Source organism: Fukomys damarensis, unplaced genomic scaffold, assembly GCF_012274545.1.
Source record: "Fukomys damarensis isolate Sample0158 unplaced genomic scaffold, DMR_v1.0_HiC HiC_scaffold_12, whole genome shotgun sequence".
NCBI classification, from domain to species: domain Eukaryota; kingdom Metazoa; phylum Chordata; class Mammalia; order Rodentia; family Bathyergidae; genus Fukomys; species Fukomys damarensis.
The window spans coordinates 54,924,336-54,946,616 of record NW_022900924.1 but is presented as its reverse complement, the minus strand read 5'-3'; the positions used below and the strand labels follow the sequence as shown (position 1 = coordinate 54,946,616).

The 22,281-nt window shown below is 37.8% G+C and overlaps 1 protein-coding gene across 2 annotated transcripts in view; it reads right to left on the bottom strand.

Moving 5' to 3' along the window:
* Setd2 (SET domain containing 2, histone lysine methyltransferase) overlaps positions 1–22,281 on the bottom strand; it is a 113,544-nt gene that overhangs the window by 38,565 nt on the left and 52,698 nt on the right. The window contains exons 12-14 of one of the 2 annotated variants that reach the window (XM_010624335.3): positions 21,192–21,854; positions 7,964–8,012; positions 4,636–4,816 (exon numbers count right to left, since the gene is read on the bottom strand). In XM_010624335.3, the coding sequence (XP_010622637.1) occupies positions 4,636–4,816; positions 7,964–8,012; positions 21,192–21,854 (893 nt within the window). The remainder of the gene's footprint in view (positions 1–4,635; positions 4,817–7,963; positions 8,013–21,191; positions 21,855–22,281) is intronic. The other variant, XM_033762615.1, reaches the window with a different exon arrangement.

The window sequence follows — 22,281 nt, the reverse complement described above, 5'->3', positions numbered from 1 at the left end:
CTGCTCCGAAAGATAAATCTTACTCTTCTGCTCCAGTAAGCAAGTTGCACATGCATAGCCTGATACGAAACTCCACTGAAACTGAGATTTCATTTCTAATCCTGGATATCTGCTAACAAGGTGGAGGCTGCTGAGAACAAGCAAGGAATACAAGTCTAAGGACCAAAGTTCACAGTGGAGCAGCTGGCTTCGCAGGGTTCAGTCCTGCGCTTTGTCTCTGGCAGCTGCTGTTGAACAGCTCAGCATAACTCCGGTTTAAATATATAAAACTTGATATTCCTAGTTGTCATTCTATAATGTTCTATTTTGCCCAGATCTCTGAGAAAATGTTCAACAAAAACCATAGTTATTTTTGTTGTTGTTGTTATTTAACTTCTTCCTCTGTTTAAGCTTGGAAAATAATTCCTCTGAAATGACTGCTTTACATGTTTTTCAAAATCATGGAGATAAAAACTCTTCTGGACACTATGGGTTTGAGGAGCATATTTCCTGGAGGAAATAACTATAGGAGCTACTCAGACAAAATTAACAGTGGTTATGTTAATCTTCAGTTTCTGAAAAAAAATGTATTCATTGTAATCCTTGAGATCTTCTAAAAGCACACAAATTTAAAAGACTACAGAAAACTAAGAAAATCATTCCTTCGGGTAAAACAAATCTTATTTGTATTACTAATGAGTTTTACATTTCAAGAATGGTAGAATCAGTTTTTAAATGGTAGCAGACGACAGCAGAGAGCATGTGGTTATAAATTATTATATAAATTGTTTTTTTTTTTTTTTTTTTTTTTTTTGTACCTGGGATCTATCTTGGGACCTCATGCTTGCAAGGCAGGTAGCAGAACCAGCCAGCCAAATCCCCACCCTAAATAGTTAATTTTTTAAAATGAGCAATGCAAGCAAGAAAATTGAATAAGATTTAAGTACCTGTATTGTTTATAGATTTTTCATTAAACTGATTGAACTAGCCAAAAAAAGAACTACCAGCATGTATTTTTAAAACAATATGTTATAAACTATTTATGGGGCATACAATTAAATCCAAACTGGGTATGGTGGTGCATGTCTATAATCCCAGCACGCTGGGAAGCTGAGGCAGATTATCACAAGTTCAAATTTAGCATGGGAAACTTAGCAAGATCTTGTTTCAAAAAAATAAGTAGGGCTGGGGATGTAGCTTAGCGTGAAGACCTTGGGATAAATCCCCAGTGCAGAGGTGAGGGGCATTAGAAAGGAGAAAGGTTGAAAAAAAAAAGAAAAAAAGAAGACAGTGTACGTTTATTAATATCAAACAAAGAATTTAAGACTATAAATCAAGTCTAAAAATTTCAAGAACTGGTATCATAAAAGACCAACTAATGGTTAAAAGCAAATTTAAGCAAAAAATGTAAGCATACACTAGAAATCATACAGGAATTAGAAGAGAAAATACACTGAATATTAATGAGCTAAAAATCCATGCACATTAAGAATTAAAAGAAAACCAATATTAAAAACCTTTTAAAAAAGCAGAAAATGAAAACATCAGTATAAATCATTATCAAGATAAAAAATATTGCTGGGCAAGGTGGCAGATGCCTGTAATTCCAGCTACTTGGGAGGCTGATGCAAGACAGCAAATTCAAGGCCAGCCTGAGAAATTAGGTAAGACTCCGTTTCAAAAAGGGTTTTAAAAAAGCTCAATCATAGAGCACTTACTTAGCATGTGCAAGGCCTTGGTTTCAAATCTCAATACAACAATAACAACAACAAAGTTACCACTTTGTGATTTTTACTGGAGGTTCTTGTTAGCAGAAAACAAGACAAATTCTGGCACAGTGGCACATGCTTATAACCCCAGGGCTTGGGAGGCTGAGGCAGAAGGATCACAAATCTGAATCAGGCCTGGAAATCTTAGCAAGAAACTGTCTCAAAATAAAAAATTAAAGAGATGTACCAGGGATGTAGCTCAATGCTAAGGTAGGTACAGTGATACACACCTATGATCCCAACACTTTGGAAGCTGAGCCAGGAGGATCACACGTTTAAGCCTACGTTGAGCAATTTAGAGAAATCTCGTCTCAAAAAATTAAAAGGGCCAGGAAATGTAGCTTAATATAAAGGACTTGGGTTCAATCCCTAGCACTGAGGGAGGGAGAGGAGGACAGAGGGAGCTAGGGGACACATAAGGGTTAGAGAAGAAAAAGATAAACGCAAAGAGGCGTTGACATACAAACGTGAGGGTGGGGAAGACCAGCAAAACCGCATACAAATTTTCAAAATTAGTTTTGTATGACGACCAAACATATTTAAGTCAACTGTATATCTAAATACCAAACCAAAAATGTAAGAAAAAATTAAAGTTCCTAGATAAATATACCACAGATATATAAGCTTGTCTGGTAAGAACAGTACATTTTATTAAAGAAAGCCTTTATTTTACTTGTTTAGTGGTACTGGGGTTGAATCCAGGGCCTTCATACTGAGCTACATCCCCATCTCCCTCCCCTTTTAAATTCTGAGTTGGGTCTTGCTAAATTGCCCAGGCTGGACTTGAATTTGTGACTCTCCTCCTGCCTCAGCCTCCAGAATTCTGCGATTACAAGTGCGCACCACCACACTCAACTCCAATTAGATTTAAGGATTTAATTCTCTTCCAAAACCCATACATAAGAACATATAATTACTTCAAGGGTAGGAAATGATTTCTCCCCCACCCACTCTTAGTGCTCAGGATCAATCCCAGGGCCCTATGTTTGCCAAGCAAGCACTCCACCACTGAGCTATACACGTCCAGCCCTGAGAAGGATTTTTTTTTTTGTACCAGGGATCAAGCTCAGGTCCTTGCACTTGCAAGGCAGGTGGTGGCACCACTGAGCTAAATCCCCAGCCCAAGAAGGATTTTAAATCACAGTAAGTACTAATTATGAAGGAAACATACAATATATGTAATTACAAAGTAATTTACTTTTGCATATCAAAAGATACCCAAAAAAAGTAAATACAAGCCATGAATTCACAGAATACAGTTGCAAAAATTATCAAGATAGAATTATACTTAGTGTGTGTATGTATGTATATGTGTGTGTATGTGTGTGTGTGTGTGTGTGTGTGTGTGTATATAAATAAAAGAATTGGAGCAAAGATCAAGCATGAAAATGTAAACACACACACACACACACACACACACACACACAGACACACACACACACACAAGGAAGTTCTAAAATTTAAGACAAATAATCCTAGAAGAGGAAAAAGCAATAACCAGCAAACACGATAATTGATCTATTTAGTAATTAGGAAAATGAAATTAAAATCACAATGAATTACTATTAAATATCTACACTACCCAAAATTTAAAATGCTTTAAAAAAAATTCTAGCAACTGCATTATACAAATCCTCTCTGTCGGGGCCGAGGATTTAGCTCAGTGGTTCTGCTACCTGCCTCACAAGCGCAAAGTCCCAAGTTTGATCCCCAGTACACTCCCCTCTAAAAATATATATCTCAAATCCTATTTGTCAGTATTTTTAAAAAGCAAATTTAACCTCAAAAGAACTTCTGTGGAATCAATGCTTGTTAGCCCTCAGTGGAGGGTTATGTGGTTTGCTTTTCTACTACCAGAAGGGAGGCTCTGATATTTTTTAATCAGTATTTTGCTTGGTGTGGCACAAGTTTCACTGGAAAACAAGTATGCTACCCAAACTGGCCTCACACTTCTGATCCTCCTTTCCCACCCTCCAAATAGCTGGGATTACAGGTATGAGCCACCATGACCAGCAAAGTTCTTATCTTTTTTTTTTTTTTTTTAAATGGTAGTGGGGATTGAACACAGAGCCTTGAATGTTAGGCAAACACACTGCCACTGAGCTATATTTCTAGCTCCCTTTTTTTTTGGGGGGGGGTTGAGACAGGGTCTCAGTATATAATTGAGACTGACCTAGAACTCACTATGTAGCCCAGGCTGGTCTCGAACTCAGAGCAATCCTCCTGCCTCAGCCTCCAGAGTAGGTGGACCATAAGTATAGACCATCACCTTTAATGTTCTGACTTTGGAAGAATTATTATTATTTTTTGGTGGGGAGCAGTGCTGAAGACTAAACCCAGGGGTGTTCTACATCCTTAACCATTTTTATTATTTTTTCTAAAGAGGTCTTCCTGAATTGCCCAGGCTGGCCTCAAACTTAGAATCCTCCTGCCTCCGCCTCTTCATACTTTTGGGGAGTTATCGCCCATCAACTTCCATTGCACTTTAAAGAACAAATCTGTGGTTCCCTAAACAGTGTTTATACGTCATAAATAGAAACTATTCAAAGAGATTGAGAATCTTTAAGATTTATCACTCATCAGGACATAATACTAATTCCAAAAGTCACTGGTATCCAAAGTCAAAAGTAGACTGAGTCAATTAATGAGACTTGGGAACTGTTTTTGGTTTTTGTATTTGCAGCAGTATACTGGGGAACACAGGTCCTTCACAATGACCAACATTTCTAGCCTTTCTAACGTTTTAGACAGTCTAAGTCTCTAAATTGCCCAGATTTGACTCTATCTTATCTCAGCCTCCTAAAGGGCTAGGATTACAAGACATGACATCTGGTGGCTTTGATACTTTTTGATTTGCCCCCCAAAAAGAAAATACACAATCACTTACCTGTCATCTGACCTTTTTGTTCCCCGCTCATAGGCAGAAGGTGGTGAGAGGGAGCCCCTTCGTTTCCTTTTCTCTTTACTCTGAGTCTGCTTATCTGTCTCTCGCTCTCTTGACCTGTTAGGAGTCTTTGGGGCAGCTGTTTGATCTCTGAGTCCAACAGCATCCCTTCCTCGCTCAGTTACTAAGGAAAAAATGTTTTAAAAACTTTATTTGGTAGACTCCTCTCCACTGTAACAGTAAATCAAGTACGTGATTAAAGTTCTATCCAACAAATGGACCTAGGGACCCTCCCCTCAGCTATCTTGTCTGAATTTGAATGAGACTCAGTTTTATGTATGTATTCACTCTACTTACTCAAACTCTCTTCCATGAGTGCCCTTCTCTTTTCCCCACCAAAGACTCAGTCTAAGTCTTCAGCACTTCTAACGAGTTCTGTAAGTGCACACATGAAAGATTTTCCTTTTACCTTTAGCAAGGCAATCTGTTTGTCAGTTCAACATACAGAAAACCTTCAAATGGACCTGTAACTCTGTATTTCAATGGGTAGAAAAGCCTGACATGCTAAGTATAAAAACATCAATTGGAAACATTTCCTTACTTTAAAAAATGCTTACTAATCAATTTTTAATGAACTAAAATAAAACTAAAAAGGAAAAAATATTTCAAACATAGATGTTAACTTTGGAAGAAGTTATTAGCGTTAGGCAGGGAGATACATTGCCAAAGAAAAGAACAGCAGCTTCCTATTCAAAGGTGGTATTACTAGCCTTCTTTATTGTTTCTCTTTACTTAGAATGGTTCTTATTCTATTTTCACTTAACCAAAATTCCACTGCCATTTTTTTCCCAAAGCTGACATGAGTACTACTCTTTACTAATCATGGTTACTAACTGGTTTCTCACCTTCCCAAGTCATCTCCCCACTGAACATTTCAGTCACTACTGAACACTTCAATATAAATTAATTGGTAATTTATGCTTTTGCTTGGCATATGTTAGTACTGTCCCCCCTCTCTTGCTCTTTTTTTGTGGGGGTGGAAACTGGGTCTCACTATGTAACCAAGGCTGGTCTTAATTCTTCTGCCTCAGCCTCCTGAGTGCTGAGATTACAGGTGTGCGTCACTATGTTAGGCTTGAACTCTTATTGAAGAAAGACATTCTCATAAAATACTACTCTTAGCACAAAGCAGATTCTCAATAAACATGGTGGGTCTTCTTTTTGTCACACCATAAATACAAGCTATCAGTCCTCATGGTAGGATGAGATTTGCACAAGCCATTCTTCCACTTTTTTTTAACCAAAACCCCACATATAAGCATCTGCCAGTGGGAGGCTAAGAGAATTTGTATCACATGCTGATGTAAGATGCCATATAGTTAACTGGTCCAGTTCACAAGGTACTAGCACTATGTCTGTCTATGAGATGCTCTGGACTGTTGTTTCCTCTAACTCAAGTTTCTTGCCTTGATGTAAATTCAAGTGTGCCTAGTTTTCCACTATATGTAGTAAAACCAAAAAAGGGACTCATGCCAACAGTTCACATTCTGACTCTGTACCTTAGAATATGTGAGGCAGGGAAGTCATTCTATTTATTTTGGCTGATTTCCTCATATTCTAAAACAGAGGTACAGCTAGACTATGTATTTCCTAAAGTATTTCACAGTTCATTCAAATTATAAAGGTTCTAAAGTTTCATTTCTTGACACTGAAGGGTGAATACAGGTTTGCATTATTAGAATTTCCTTATTCTAAAAGTCAGAATGTGAGATGGGGGTTCCATATGTGAAAGAGAGACTGAAGATGCTACAGAAAAAACTGCTACCTAAAAAGATCATAGTTGTCCATTAAACACCATCTGGAATACCTGGAGTTCAACAACAGACTAACTACTTGGAAAATGTTGCAGGACAACCTTCAAGGGTATTTAAGTTTTGCCTATGTTGCTAATGGTTTCAACTAGGTGAGCCCACAAAACCTCACATAATAACTCCATAATGGTGCCACACTGTTGCCAACCAATACTGCCCTACGTTGCCTTCTTTTTCTTTTTTTGCAGTACAGGGAATCAAACTCAGGACCTTGCGCTTGCCAGGCAGGCACGGTGCCAATGAGCTACATTCCTGACCCATTGCCCCCTTTCTTATAGAAAGAGTTCTCTGCAGCCTTGACTGTGACGTCTGGCTATGGAGAGATTAAACGGGTAGAATTAAAAATATGCCAAAGACACAAAAATGCTGTAAAATATCTCTCACAGGTCTTTAACAATAAGACTATTTAAAATTATACATATGCACACCAAAAACAAGGTAAAAGACTTAAAAAAAAATTCTATACAAACTGGATTCTTCATTCTATAGTGGCTCAATGCTGGAGGCCTTCAAGAAATCAAGACAGCCACTGCTTTAATTCCTAAACCAAAAACTCCTTTGAAATCTAACTGTAAAGCCCAGAAACCATGGATTCCGTTTCTGTTCTGTAACCTTTTCAGGGATCACTGATGTCCTGAGAATCTGGTACAAATTTTAAACTTTTCCCAGAAAAGAAAACATACATAGGCTTTTGCATAAATATTAGAAGTAAATAATCTTTCACAGACCTCTGCAAGTACAGAATTAACCATGTCTACTCTAGAGGAACAAATGAACGGGTAGGAAGATACTGAAGACCACAACTTCAAGGAAAAGAATAATACAAGTTGTTAAAGTACCTCTCCTTTGGCAAAAAATCATTTAGAAAGAATAAAAGTGCAACTTTGCACAAAGCTCTGGCATATAGGGAAGGGAGAGGGATGCGAGAGGGATAAAATAAAATTTATTTTTTAAAGCCGGGTGTGGTGGCACACACCTGTAATCCCAGCACTCAGGAGGCTGAGGCAAGAGGATTTCTGTGAGTTCAAGACCAGCCTGGGCTACACAGTGAGTTCCAGGTCGGTCTCAACTACACAGTGAGACCCTGTCTCAAAAAACAAAACAAAAAAATATTTAAAGTAAGTGCAACTTTCAAACTTTTACACAGAATGTTTAATTTATTTAATTATATATTGTCTGGTTTCAAGAACCAAAAACTAGCCGGGTGTGGTGGTGCGCGCCTGATTTAATCCCAGCACTAGGGAGGCTGAGGCAGGAGGATCACTGTGAGTTCAAGACCAGCCTGGGCTACATAGTGAGTTCCAGCTCAGTCTCAATTACATAGTGAGACCCTGTCTCAAAAAACAAACAACAACAACAACAACAACAAACCCCAAAAGCTAAAGTTCTTATCGATCACTCTGCATATAGCAAAAGAATATTCATAAAGCCATTTCCATAGAATAATGCTGAATACTTACCTGTGTTCTCCTTTTCAGTTTGACTTTTCTTTGGAATTCGATATACCTCCTGCAAAAAATAAACCAAAAGGATTAGTGCAGAGTGGAAGCAGTGATTGCTTTGAAACTGATAGGTTTCACATATCAACAAAGAAATGTGAAGGAACAAACTGCTACTGTTTTTTCCAAAACTTGACTTTTATTTGGCTTTAAACAAAAACAGAACCCAGTGTAATCCCTTAAAAACAAGTGAAAACAGCAGGTGTAGTGCACATCTATAATTCTGGCTACTCAGGAAGCTGAGGCAAGAAGATCATAAATTTGAGGTCAACTTGGGCAAGTTAGTAAAGTTTAAAATAAAAAGAGATGGGAGTGAGCATTTGTGAGACCCTGGATTCAATTCCCACTATAAGGGGGGCGGGGGAGTAAAATATACAGCACCAATGTCTTTTTTTTACATGAACTAGGGTTGTACGGTCTAACTGGCAAAAGGAGCAGACTAAGCAACTGGGCATTATAAGAATACCCTTCTGGAAAATTCTTATTTTGATATGCTTTCTGCATAAAATACGTATTGTTTCTTTACTAACTGTATTTATAAGTACAATTCTAACATCTCACCTAGACTCCTACTGAAGGGAAGAAAAGTAGCAATAAGCCAGTTATATAAAAATACCAGATTCTGCCACCTACCTCGTAAGTGTAAGGACCCGAGTCAACCAATGGTACCAAAAAATAAAAAAACACCAGAAAAAATATATGTGTAAAGACAGTTCCTGCTTGTCAGCATGTTTTTCTGTAAATGCAAAGCCAACTTGGTTAGTTGCCAAGTGTACTATGTACTTTTGCAATGGTATTGTTACAATGATTAAGTCAATGCAGCTCCTGCAATAGCATCTAATATTGTACCAAATTAATCTTAAGGAATCTGTGGCAATGCTACACTGCCTATCCCATCAACTGGTGCATGTGCACATGCTCTTAACCAATTACCCTGCTGAGGGGGCCAATGACAAATCCACAACTCTCAATCATACATAAATTCTCTCTTTCAAGTAATCATAAGCATACACCTAATGTAACCTAGGGAGAAAGAACTTCTACATTACTGTTGATTCTAGCAATATTTGTGAAATGAGAAATGGCCTACATGGCAACACACAACAGAGGAAGGGTCAGGATGTAATATTTAGTTGCCCCTTAATAGACAAATATAAACCATACAGATACTACATAGATGGCAACTATTACAGGTATTTGTGCAATTATCCTATGTGTCAGGTATTCTTCTAAACATTTCAAATGCAGCCAGGCATGATGGTGTGCACCTGTAATCCCAGCATTCAGGAGGCTGAGGCAAAAGGATCACTGACAATGTGAGGCCAGCCTGGACCACAGTGAGTTCAAAACAAGTCTGAACTACAGAGTAAGATCCTGCCTCAAAAAGCCAAAAATTAAAAAATAAATAAATAAATTAAGCTTTCAAATACATCATCTTATTTGAGGTTCAAAACAACCCTACCAGGTTAAGTAGTATCTCCATTTTAAAAATAGAAAAAATTACTTGAAAACTTTATTTAGCAACTTGTCCTTGAAATATTACTCAAAGTTCTTAGTTCCATTCACAAATTTAGGTCCACTGCTAAGCTGAAAATGTATGCTCATGTTCACAGAATGATTACTACTGACTAGTTACTGTGAGCCTAACAGTATGGAAACACAAGTTCCATCAAATAAATGACCACATCTTTGGAGTGGCTAACTTAATCCTTATTATGGAGTTAAAATTACACACAAATTTTCAGCTGGAAACTATGGTGGTCTAACTCCCTCCTCTCTAACTTATACATTAGAAGAGTGAAGTACTGAAACTCCAACTGGGGTTTTCTAAAATCTCACAGTATTGGAAGCTGAGCATGAAACAGCCACATGATAATTAGCATCATATTTCTTTAAAACCATTTTTGTCTTGTGAATAAACAGTGTTAGACTGAGTTACATGAAAGTCTGCTAAGATAAAGTCGCACTCACAAACTACACATTCCATCAGAAAATGTTTACTGAGTTGGCTTCATTCACATCAGCAGTGGCTATAAAGTCACTTTTCTTACTCAACTTAAAGAGTAGTATAAGAACACTAAACTTGAGTTAGGAGATCATGATTCTCACCTTGCCAACAGAGGAAAAATCTTGCCTCTTGGCATGTATGGTAGTGCACATCTGCAATCCTAGCACTTGGGAGGCTCATCAAGGAGGATCACAAATTTGAGGCTAGCCTGGGCTACACAAGATCTGTCTTAAAGGAAGGAAAAAAACCTCGCTTCTGCAATCAATCTTCTCCCACCCCAGTACTGAGGATTGAACCCAGGGCCTTTGCAAAAACTAATCTCAACCACACCCCATCCCTTTTTTTTTCAGTAGTCCAGGTTGGTCTTGATCACAGCAATCCTCCTGCCTCAGCCTTCCAAGTGCTGAGATCACAGGTATGAAGCACCATGACTGACTTTAAGTGGCATTCTTTTCTCCAAGTCTGTTAACCTCTTAGACAAAAGGGTCAGACAGAGCTAAGAGTCCTATCAGTCTATCCCTGATGCAGTATATCTCACAACCAGAAGCTGGCAGTTTGATAACCCCACACACTCTTCAGAGTAACTGACTGAAATGTATCCTCCCTATACAGGCAAAAGCGGACCAAGAGGAAAGAGAACCTTTATGGCTCTGAGTTGAAGAGGGCTATGTGCAGTGCTTTCTCCCAAATTCTTTTATGATGAAATTTGAGAAATGTTAAGAGAAGCCATTAATTTAGTAATTCTCAACCTTCTCTGTGCCATCAGAATCATCTGAGGAGCTCCTAAAAAGAGTTTATGTGAAACCCAAACTCAGAAATTCAATTTTCTGGGGGTAGTGTTTCTATAAAAAGCTTTCTGGGGTTGTCTAATTGTTCAGCAGGGTAAAGAATCACAGCTCTGATGAAATTACTTGTACACAGGAAGGAAAGAGTAGAGGATGCTAATTTGGAAGCCCACTGATAAAGCAATGTAGCTCTTTTTAAAAGATATCATGGGGCCAGGGATTTAGCTCAGCGGTTCAGTGGCCTGCCTTGCAAGCGCCGTCAAGGACCCGAGTTCAATCCCTGGTACCAAAAAAAAACCCAAAAAACAAAAAAAAACTCTCTTCTTTTCAGCTGGGCGAGGTGGCACACGCCTGTAATCCCAGCACTCGAGATGCTAAAGCAGGAGGATTACTGGGAGTTTCAGACCAGCCTGGGCTACTTAGTGAGTTAGTTCCAGGTCAGGCACAACTATGTAGTGAGACCCTGTCTCAAAAAAGCCCAAATGAATGAATGACATGATAGCCAGGTATGGTGGTGGTGCACACCTGTAATCCCATCATTTGGAGGCTGAAGGAAGATTGCTCAAGTTCAAGGCCAATCGGGGGCTACACAGTGAGAACTTGTCTCAAAAAACCAAACAGTCTCAACTACATAGTGAGACTGTTTCAAAAAAACGAGAGAAAAAAAAAATCTTTTTCTGCAAGCCAAGAAGGATATAGCTCAGTAGTACAGTGCTTGCTAAACATGTGCAAGACCCTGGGTCAAACTGCAAAACAAACCCAAATTTAACACTGATTTAGGCTGTTTCTAAGCTAAGCAGCACTTACAAGAGCATAATAATTCAAAATGAAAGTAAGATTAAGTTTTCTACCTTTTATTCTAAGATGAATTAATGTTCTGTAATATCAGATTTTTTAAAACTAAGATTAGATTATTTAGCTTTTCTTTTTTGGCATATACAGAGCAAACTTTGTATGTGCCACCCAAATCTTTTTATAAAGTATTTTCCTAAAGGACAGAACTACTGTGAATGGGTGGGGGGACTATGAGCAAAATGCCACTTTTATAGCTAGAAGACAAACTGAGGCTGAGGCAGAAGGATTTTAAGTTTGAAGCCAGCGTGCAAAATTCAGCAAGACCCTGATCTCAAAAAATAAAATGGTTGGGCATGCAACTCACTGGCAGAGTGCCTACCCAGCATAGTGAAGCCCTGGGCTTTGTTTTCATACCAGGGATCAAACTCAGAACCTTGTGCTTGTGAGGGAGGCAAGGTACCACTGAGCTAAATCCCCAGCCAGCCCTGGGCTTTGATCCAAAGAAAAAAATGAATGAAAGAATTTCTTCATAAACCACTATCATTTTTGTAACTTTTTTTTAAAGCAAAAGGTGAATAATGCTGCCAGTTTTATTTAAAAATAAGACAAAATATATGTGTGCAAGGCATTTCTGGAAGGCTACACAAGAAACTGGTTGTACTGTCTCCGAGGAACATGGGTGGGAGGGGAAAACCTATTAGTGTATGCCTTTTGAGTTTTGTGTCATGTACAGAGAATGGTCTAATTTTTTAAAGGGGGGAGGAGAAGGAAAAGGGGTATTGGGGGAGGAGAGGATAATGTCCCAGAAGAAGCACTAGGCATACCAAAGTAACTCATGCACTGACCACATTCCTGGTGAAGATCTGGCTACTCACAAAGCAAGTTTTAGAGGCTCTTTAGTAACTACCGTATTTAAAAAGCTTTCCCTGGAAATTGTCACTCAGTTTAAACCTGTTCTTCCTACTCTTCTCTAGCCTTGCCCACTTGACTATAATTCAAAGCCCTTCCTCTGGCAATGCAACTTTATTCCACATACTTCTGATAGGCTTAAGCTCAGTTCTGAAGCATGCAAGTCACCAGGTGGCACAGTTTCTGCTTTTAAATTCCCCCTAGTGCAGCAGCAAGTATGTGTTCACAAAATGGGAAAAAAGGGATAAAAGCTCTTCTGTGAATAACAGTAATAACTGATGAATAATCAAGGTCATAGCCATTTCTCCAATTTCAGATAGCCGTTTTCCAGACAAAGTAAATCCACATCTAAGATTTTCCCTATACTTTTCAAATTTAACTATTTCCATTATTGTAACTGTTAAAATTCTGAAATCACCACAGCCCTCCAAGTGACTTCACTGAAGTTTCATGTTGTACTTAGCCAATCCAAAACTTAACTATCCAGAAATCACTTTTTGGGCCACAGTTCATTACTCTCCCATTCCACATATAAATGAGTTCCTGTTTGAGAATCTGCTTATATTTACGGTCCCTCACACCAGAAAAGCCAAAAAGATTCCACTAATCTCAGAAGTTATGAAAATCTCATGTTTAATCATGGGTCACAGGTTGAAAATCCCTGCATTAAGGAAAAAAAGATAACTTCAACAAAATATTAAAATGGATTCTAGGACAGAATGAATGCAGACTTGTTTTTAAATCTGAAGCAGACTAAAAGAAATGTGAAAAGTACCAACAAGAAAGCAATTGCATAAGATGCCTGATGACAACAAAGAAATGATTACTATTTAGGTCAGAAAAGCGGGTAGAAGAATACAGAATTTAAATCAGAAGGCCTCAGTCAATTTTCAGCTAAGCTATAACCTCACGAGACTGTTTATTTCTCTTGTACAACTGCTAAACACAAAACAAAAACACCTACTACATACCTCACAGGACCGAAACAATTACATGACACATAAGTATTTTCTGCTCACCTATCAAACACAAGATGCACACTATGGATTCAAGAAATAGTGTGATACATGGAAAAAGACAGACCTTTCTACACTTTTTCATTCTACCATTTACAAAATACCAAACTACTTACCCAGACTCGTCAGACCTGGGAAGTAGAACACCAAGACTCGAGTAGCTAAGACAGAAGCCATCCATTTTTCTTTGTTCAGGGTGCCACTGTGAAATGTTCCTTGCTATGACTTGAAAGGATCTTATGGGAGCATATACAAAAGCAGAACAAGCACTGTCTTAGAGAAACAGGTACAACTTAGCTGGGGGAAAAGTTGAACTTTAAATGAGAAGGGACACCTAAAACAAAAAATGTTTTCAGAAATAAGTAAGAGAGTAGGGGAAAGGTGCCAAAGGATAAGGGAAGGGTAGGGAAAAGGTAAGGAAAGGGAAATAGAATAACCAATTGCTAAACTAGAATGGTTTGAATTGAGAATAGAAAAATAAATGGGCATCAGACAATGCCATGGTATGCAAGTTATGTTAAGAAAAATGAACTTAAAAAAAGAAAGAAAGCAAAAACAAACAAACAAGGACTGGGGATTAAGCTCAATGGTTCCAATGCCTGCCTTGCAAGTGCAAGGTCCCAAGAAAGAACAAAAGAAAAACGAATTTAATTTCAACAGTGTAATGGGGAACCACGGAAAAATTAAAACACAACTCTGCATACTGAATGTACTACAGATTATAGAAGACACTTAGTAGCCATTCATATCATGAAGAGGTTGTTTATTATTGTAACCATTACTACCTAGATACTTTAGTAAAAATAACTTTTACGGGCTGGGGATTTAGCTCAGTGGTTCCACTGCCTGCCTCGCATGCACAAGGTACCAAGTTTGATTCCTGGTACCAAAATACAAATAATAATAAAAACAGATTTCATTAAAAGATTAAGACTGGTTCCTGTCCTTGAAGATCTCACAATTTAGGGAAACAAACATCTAAGTAAATAATTTTTGTAATATATTAAGATCAATATTTTTAAAACTCAGAAAAAGACAGTACAAAGTATCACAAAGAATGAACTGTGATCATCAACCTAAGTGAAAGAATATTAAGGAAAAAAAATATTCCAGGCACACAAAAGAGGTTGTTCAAAGACATGGAGAAGTGAATACATATGAAGGACTGATGTAATTCCTGCACTGAATATGTAAAGGAAACTGATGGGCAAGAAGGTTCGGGCAGATGCAGAAATGCTTCCATTCTATACCTAAGAGGCTCTGTTCTTTGAATGGAGGTCTCCGCAATTCTAGAGATTCTTATCAGTCACATCTGTGTTCTTACAAATTAATGCCGTAACATAATGCAGGATAGCTGCAAGAGTCTAAACAAGAAATGATAAGAGGCAAAAGGACTGGAGGCTGCTGGAGAGAAAGGAGTTCCTGATCAAGCTGAACACGCTCTTCCAAAAGTGACAGTAGTCAGGTAGCATGTGCATCACTCTGTAAAAATATGATAAACTAAATCCACCCCAAGGAAGGGTTCTGTGGAGGGCTTTGTGAACTCAAATAACAGATGTTTGTTGAGAGCTACAGATGGGAAATAAGATCAGCACTGTGGCGAGCTCCAAAGAAGAGCAGACCTCCGAGAACAAACATGGATGGGCTGAAGAAGACGGAAAGGGCAAGAGTAAGAAGAGCAAAATAGCACAGTGAAGGGCAATGGTTTCTCTGCTTTTACCAATTAACCAGTGCATCACTATTTTACCTTTGATTTTTTATTTTTCAGTACAAAGCTAGGTTCCCACTGGTAATTATTTTCATGTGAGATTCTGGTCATTCTGGAGAGAAAAAGATGGCAGTGTTTACAGGGTTGTTGTGGTAAGAAACTACTTTAGATTTATGCTGCATGGTTGACTATTCCTGCAGTACAGTTTTTAAAGGTCTGTGTAGTCACTTCTCTGAAAAGCAATCAATGTATTATTAAATGACTATTCTCCAGAAAAACAAAAAACAAAAAACAAAAAAAACCAAGAAAAAGACAAGAACCTGAATTAAAAGTGGCAAAGATTTGATATGACCTATTGACATGAAGGACAGAAATCTCAGGTGCACCAAAATTTATCCTTTTATGAGATAGTCAGGAGAACAGAGCCAGGCCTGGTGGTACACACCTATAATCCCAGCACTGAGGATGCTAAGACAGGAGGATCACTGAGTTTGAGGGCAGCCTGGGCTAGTGAGTTCAAGGCCACCCTGACCTACATAGTGGGACCCTGTCTCACAAAACAACAGTAAGTGAGAGTCCCAGAGAAGCACAAAATAGTCAGAAGAGGAAGTGGTCTCAGATTAACAGAAGGAAAGAGAAAGGAAGAGTGGTCAAGTACTTTGTATATACACAGACACATAACACACACATTAATACAGTGTGCTCACACCTCCTAGAAGCAATGACTTCCCCTAGAACCCAGTTATTGATTTCAAAATATCATTTCCCACCACAAGGAACCAGAGTTTCTCAGAGAAATGGCTAATTCCAGGCTGAGAAGGGGAGACTCACAAGATGAGTCTGGAATAGAACGCTGTTCCCAAAGTTTGAAAAATAACAGAGCTTGGCATGGTGTGGCTCACTCTGGTAGTCCTAGAGCTGAGAAGCTGAGGCAGAAAGGTGATGAATTCAGATACTGATCACATCTCAGGGGGAAAAAAAAAGTCTGAGGAATGTAGCTCAACACAAAGGCCCTGGCTTCATGGGAGTGTTAGGGGAGAGATCAAAATGACGCTGAAACCATCTTGAAAAAGTTTCCACTGGCCAAACATGGAGCAGTTTATGCAACAAATAATGGAATTGGTGGATCATCATTTATTGAATAAAGCAAGAATCCATGAATATAAACTATTATGGTGACACACACCTGTAATCCCAGCACTAAGGAGGCTGAGGCAGTAGGATCGACACAAGTTTGAGGCCAGCCTGAACTACACCATGAGACCTTGACTCCAAAAACAAAAACATTTAAAATTTAAAACATTAACAAGAAAAATATGTATTTTCCACTACAGTTACAAATAAGACTTGATTATATCACCTACATCTACACTAGAGACTCAAGTTTCTGACTGACATCATCATGGTTGAGGGAGGAGCATTCCGTAACATTATTTTATAGCCTAGACTTCCTTTCTGTAAATGCATATTATTCTCTCATTTCTCAGATGGGCTCACATCCAAATCACTTAGAGTAACTTTTCCTGAGCAAAGTCAAGACTTTAAACAACAACAATACTAACTTTACGGGCAACAGAAACATGACTGTTGCATGTTTTTAGGGAAACAGAATTAAGAGTTCACCTAAAAGAGTAAAGGAAAAACAATTTTGTTCAAGGACAAGAGTGTTTAAGGTGGCCAGATTTTGTATTTTATCATTTAGATTAAGTATTGGCAAATTTTTTCTATAAAGGACAACAAGCTTTTAACTATTCCATCTCTGTGGCAACTCCTCAACTCTACCACTACAGTACAAAAGCAACCACAGATAATACATAAATGAATGAATATGGCTTATTCTTTTTTTAAAAAGGCTTTATAAAAAGTATTTAATCTGATAACAAAATGAATTACTAATATTTGACCATTTTTGCCTTGTGACACGCAAAAAATTTTAATGCCTCATTATCCATAACAGTATTTTTTGAGGGCAAATCAGATTGCTTTTAAAAAGCAGAGTAATACTGATCTTCAAGATCATAATCTCTTAACTCTACTAAAGGCTGAAATTTATAAGAGAAATCAGGACATATAACCTGCTGTGCAGCTGGATTCTACAATTGTATTAGTGATGGAGTGAAATCTCAAGCATCTAACTTTTCAGTTTTGCTAACTATTTTATTTCAACTTTCTGTAAAGTTTAATGCTTAGTTTTTCCAGTCAAATACTATATTTTAAAAATAAGCATAACATCGGGCTGGGGATTTAGCTCAGTGGTTCTGCCACCTGCCTCACACGCACAAGGTCCCAAGTTCAATCCCCGGTACCAAAAAAAAAGGATAACGTATAGATAAAGATGAAAGAAAAATAAAAAGAGTCTTTAAGAAGAACTTAACTTCTCATGCATAGGAAATGTTATCCCTAAATCATCTAAATGCAGGTACAAATGAAACTACCCAGACTTATTAGGAGAGATGCATGCCTGTAACCTTAAGTGTTCATAAGAGGCTCTGGAATCACTAACCACTACAACCTCCTGGTGTTTAACAACTGAAACTGCCATGGGAACCTTACCTCCTTGTCACATGATCCAAATGAATGAAGATTTTCCAGTCAAGTTATAATTAGTCATTACATATAACCAACTGTTTTGCCTTGTGAAATCTAAGCCGAATTTTTAGCAGAAGGGATAATGTACAACAATGCCTTTTCAGACAAATATATGCACAAATCCCCGCCAAAAATGTAGCCCAGTAAATGTGCACATGAAAATGAATACATGCTTATAAGCAACAATGTGCTAGGTGAAGTTTCTGGATGAGTCTACTTTAGGAGTCCAAGTGTGTAAGCCTCGTGGTGTCAAGGCAGTGTTCCTGTGTATATAGGTATAGAAAAATAGCTCACTTAATCCTTTCTTGCCAGAAGTGGGAATTTCCCGGAACGACATCCATTGTCGGCAATGGACGCACCAAAATAACGCCGGTGCCAGTGAGTTAACCACCTCTGTCCTCTTTTCACCTATTATATTTTTCATGCATCATCCAACTTCCCAACCATCTTCCTGTTTCTTCACAGAATGCACGCTAGGTTCTTGTTTTTCTTCAGCACGAAGTTGGAAATGGAGTTGAGAAAAGGAGACACATGGTCAGCTGGTGATGTTAACAAGCTCCTTGCTGCCCTGAGAAGCTAGATGGAAATGGTTCAAGTTACAAGGGAGATCATCATCAGATCTGGGAGGACAAAGAGTAATTCATGAAGCTTCATTCCCTTCCCTCCCACCCTCTTTCATTTACTGATGATCCCTACAGTCTTCACAGCAAAATCAAGATTCAGAAATCAGAAGCAATCTCTTTCAGTTCTTCACTCTGTCCAGTCTTGAAAAGGCAAATGGAACACATGTCCAAAAATGTTACATTATCTCCAGAAAGTCAGGGAGAGGTGGAGTGGCTAAGGTAACCACCATCTTAGATCAATGCTTTTTAAGTATGATTTTGGAATTAAATACCAACAACTAACACTGTGTTTGGCAACAAGTACTTAATTAAGGTTTGTTGAATAAGACATTTTCTTTTCAGCCATTGTCTACTCAAACACATAGGTGGAAGTCAGACAGAAGTAGTTAACTCTTTTCCATGCCGGGATACTATGGATACATATATCACATTAGGTCAATGTGTTTATTTAAAATGTGTTCAAATTATGGATTCCTATTTCAGACTTCTGGTTAAATACTATCTAAATTATCTTTTTTAAAAAGAAAGAAAGAAAAGAACACCCATAATCAGAGTTTAGAAATCATAGCCACAGTAAACGTTAACTAGAATATAAAGGAATAAAGAACCCCTGCTCCAATGTGTAACATAACATCATAGTTCACAGGCAAGTAAAGATATTTCTCAGTAATACAATTCCAGAGCAAACTACAGTTTGAAGAAGGAAGATTTTACTTAATGGCTCCCTTGATGCTAAGAGTTAAGATAAATCCAAAGTATGAAGGATAAGAAGGATATTTTAAGCATAAATAAAATTTTAAACCTCAAGAGGATCATGAACCTACATACTATTATAAAACTGCTCTGATCCTTCAGATGAAAGGGAGGATAAGAAGGGGAAGAAATAACTCTGTAGGGACTGATAAATGTCCAGCATGTGAATATAAATCACTCCAGTTACATCTAATTAGGTTAAATATATTCTAGAGGCTAATTCATACGATCACAGTGACAAAATTACACAGAAAACCAAAAATATTTACTTTTTTTGGATTTTAAGAAAAGACAGGTTTAAGATGATCATATCTTAGCAATATAAAAAAGTTGTTAACCAGAGACTTCTCAGGCAATCTACTGGGTCCACAACCCCATTTATTCTTTAAAAACTAGTTGCAGAGGTTTTTTCTATGGCCACTTTTGTACTTGTCTCCACCTCTATCTTTGTGACTGAGTGAGCTACAGTCCCAAACACAAGAAGGACTTCTTTTAGGGATTCCTGTGCTGTCATAAAATAGGCTTTAAGCAAACAACCATCCCAGCATCTCTTCCAATTAACTGCAATTCTGATACCTGGAATTCACACATTGTATCACAAGCAGATTTGTTATGAATGCTTCCTTTTATATTTATAAAAAAGTCAGATTTCATAATACTTAAGAAAGTTCATGTTGAATTTTAAGCGATGGAAGAATAACATGAATAAGAACACAAATCAATAAACAAAAGCTGAAACCACACCATACTTAAGAAGGGTCTCAACACAGCAAATAGGAAGCACAGAATTCAACCAAACAACCAGCTACTCATTTTGCTCAATGTACAACCATGTCCACTGGATCAAATCACAGGATCTAATGTGGTGAGCTTTGTACCTTCATCTTGTGGCAAATCAATTTGGATTGCTTATTTGACTTCTTCACCTCAAGCAGAAAAGAGGAATAAAAAAAAACAGAAGGTGGGAAGTGACCTATTCCTACAGGGTTCTTAAGACCTGGATTTTAGGTCCAGCATTTATAACCAAAATATTACATCTCTCATAAACTCATCTTGCTACACACACTTATATTTATTCAAGACCGAGGGCAGGTTTTTCTACAAAGCTAATCTTACCCATCTTGCTACATTTTTTAAACAAAAAATTTATTTATTTATATATTAGGCATAAAGATTCTAGACCTTTCTATTTTTTTTCTTTAGATAACATCTTTTGTCCAAAGAAGCAGGCATTTAAAATAAAGCCTATCTGAGGCAATCGTGGAACTGGATACTAAGAAGCTCCATAAAGTTGTTGTGCTTTTTTTTTTTGGAGACAGGGTCTCCCTTCATAGTTCAGGCTGGCCCTAAACTCACTATGTACTATGTACTGCAGGCTGGCCTCAAACTCTTGGCAATACTCCTGGCTCAGCTTCTTGAGTGTTGAGATTACAGGCGTGCGCCACCACACCTGGCTCCATAAAGTTGTTCTTATAGAATAAAAATTCACATTCAATCAAGTTACTAAATTATTCTTTTTTTTTTTTTTTTTTGGTATCAGGGATCGAACTCGGGTCCTTGTGCTTGCGAAGCAGGCCACCGAACCGCTGAGCTAAATCCCCAGCCCAATACTCTGGTTTTTCTGATTTCAACTTTCATGTTATATTAATCCAATAAACTGATTTCCAATTAATTTAAAAACTGCTTTTATTACAAAAAGAATCAAGCTTTTTACTGAGAAGATTATGTTTACTTTTCATATGAAGAACACTTTGAATGACTGAAGTTACTATTGTAATAAATTCCTCTGAATGAGGGAAAAGAAGACAAACGTATATTGGTTTGACTGGCCCATGACTCTTGCCAAGACTATTTGAGACACATTGAACATTAGCTGACAGTACAGAAAGTATTCCATTTATCAGAAATACAGATGGTTAGAAAAGTAGTTAATTCAACTTAGGTTTACAAAACCATAAACCTAAATAATTCTTCTTACAGTGAAGAAAAAAATGCTTTCTTACCTTTAGGTCTTTCCAACTGTCTAGCAGCTTGTTGGCCAAATCACTTATATCCACTGTTTTATCTGGCTGTTCTTGGCTCCTCTCACTCTCTACATCAGACACGCCCTCCTCTTCATCCTGGGATGGTGTTTCCTCAGCAGTGGGTTCTTCCAGCTTGGTGCCACTGCTCTCTTTGGGCTCCATCTCAGTGTCAGCTTCTGGTTCCAATGTGGATAGTTTACTGGCCTCCACAGTGGTTTCACTCTCAACTTTGGACTCAGGCAGCTGTTCAGAGAATGGCTGTCGTGACTGCATCTCTTCCTCTTCCTCTACAGTGACATTTTCTAACTGATCAAAGTCCTCTTTGCCATCCTTGCCCTCCAGCTCACTGGCTGCATCAGAGATTGCACTATCCATGCTATTTTCACTTATAATTTTAAGTCTGCGAAACACAAGCTTCTTGGGAGTGTCTGCATCAGCTTCTGTGCTCAGCTTGGTGGAAGGATCAGGTGTATTGAGGGGTGTATGCGCACGTGATGTATTTTCACTGGAATATCCATCTCCTTCACTCAACTGAGGAGCAGCAGTCTTGGTCTGAGACCAACGTTGAATAACTGGAAGTACTTTGCTTTCCTCCAACATATTTTTAGTAGGAATGGGTAAGTGCTCCAAAGTCTTTATAATCTAATTAAATAAAAAAACTTTAAAATCACATCACTTTGTATAACTGACATTTCAAACTGCTGGATGACACTCATTATTTCTAAAGGAGTACCACATTTTGGAACATTCTTATTGAATTAAGATGTAAGCCTGTGTATACAAAGATGCATTCAAAGATCTTACATTATTTTCCCTTAGAAAGGAAGAAAATATTTTTTTTCCGGTTTTCATCTTAATCTTTTTATCTTTTATTCTTGGAAAATGATTTCAGTAAGTCTAACTCATAAGAATAAAATGCAGAGCAGGTAACTATGGACAACATCAAATATATTCTCTATCAGTAGTTCCCAAACTTACACAGCTTACTAAAAATATATATACACTACTGAACCTCATTTCTGAGTATCATTTTTATGAAGTTCCCTAAGTAACTATAAAAAGGCTTGGA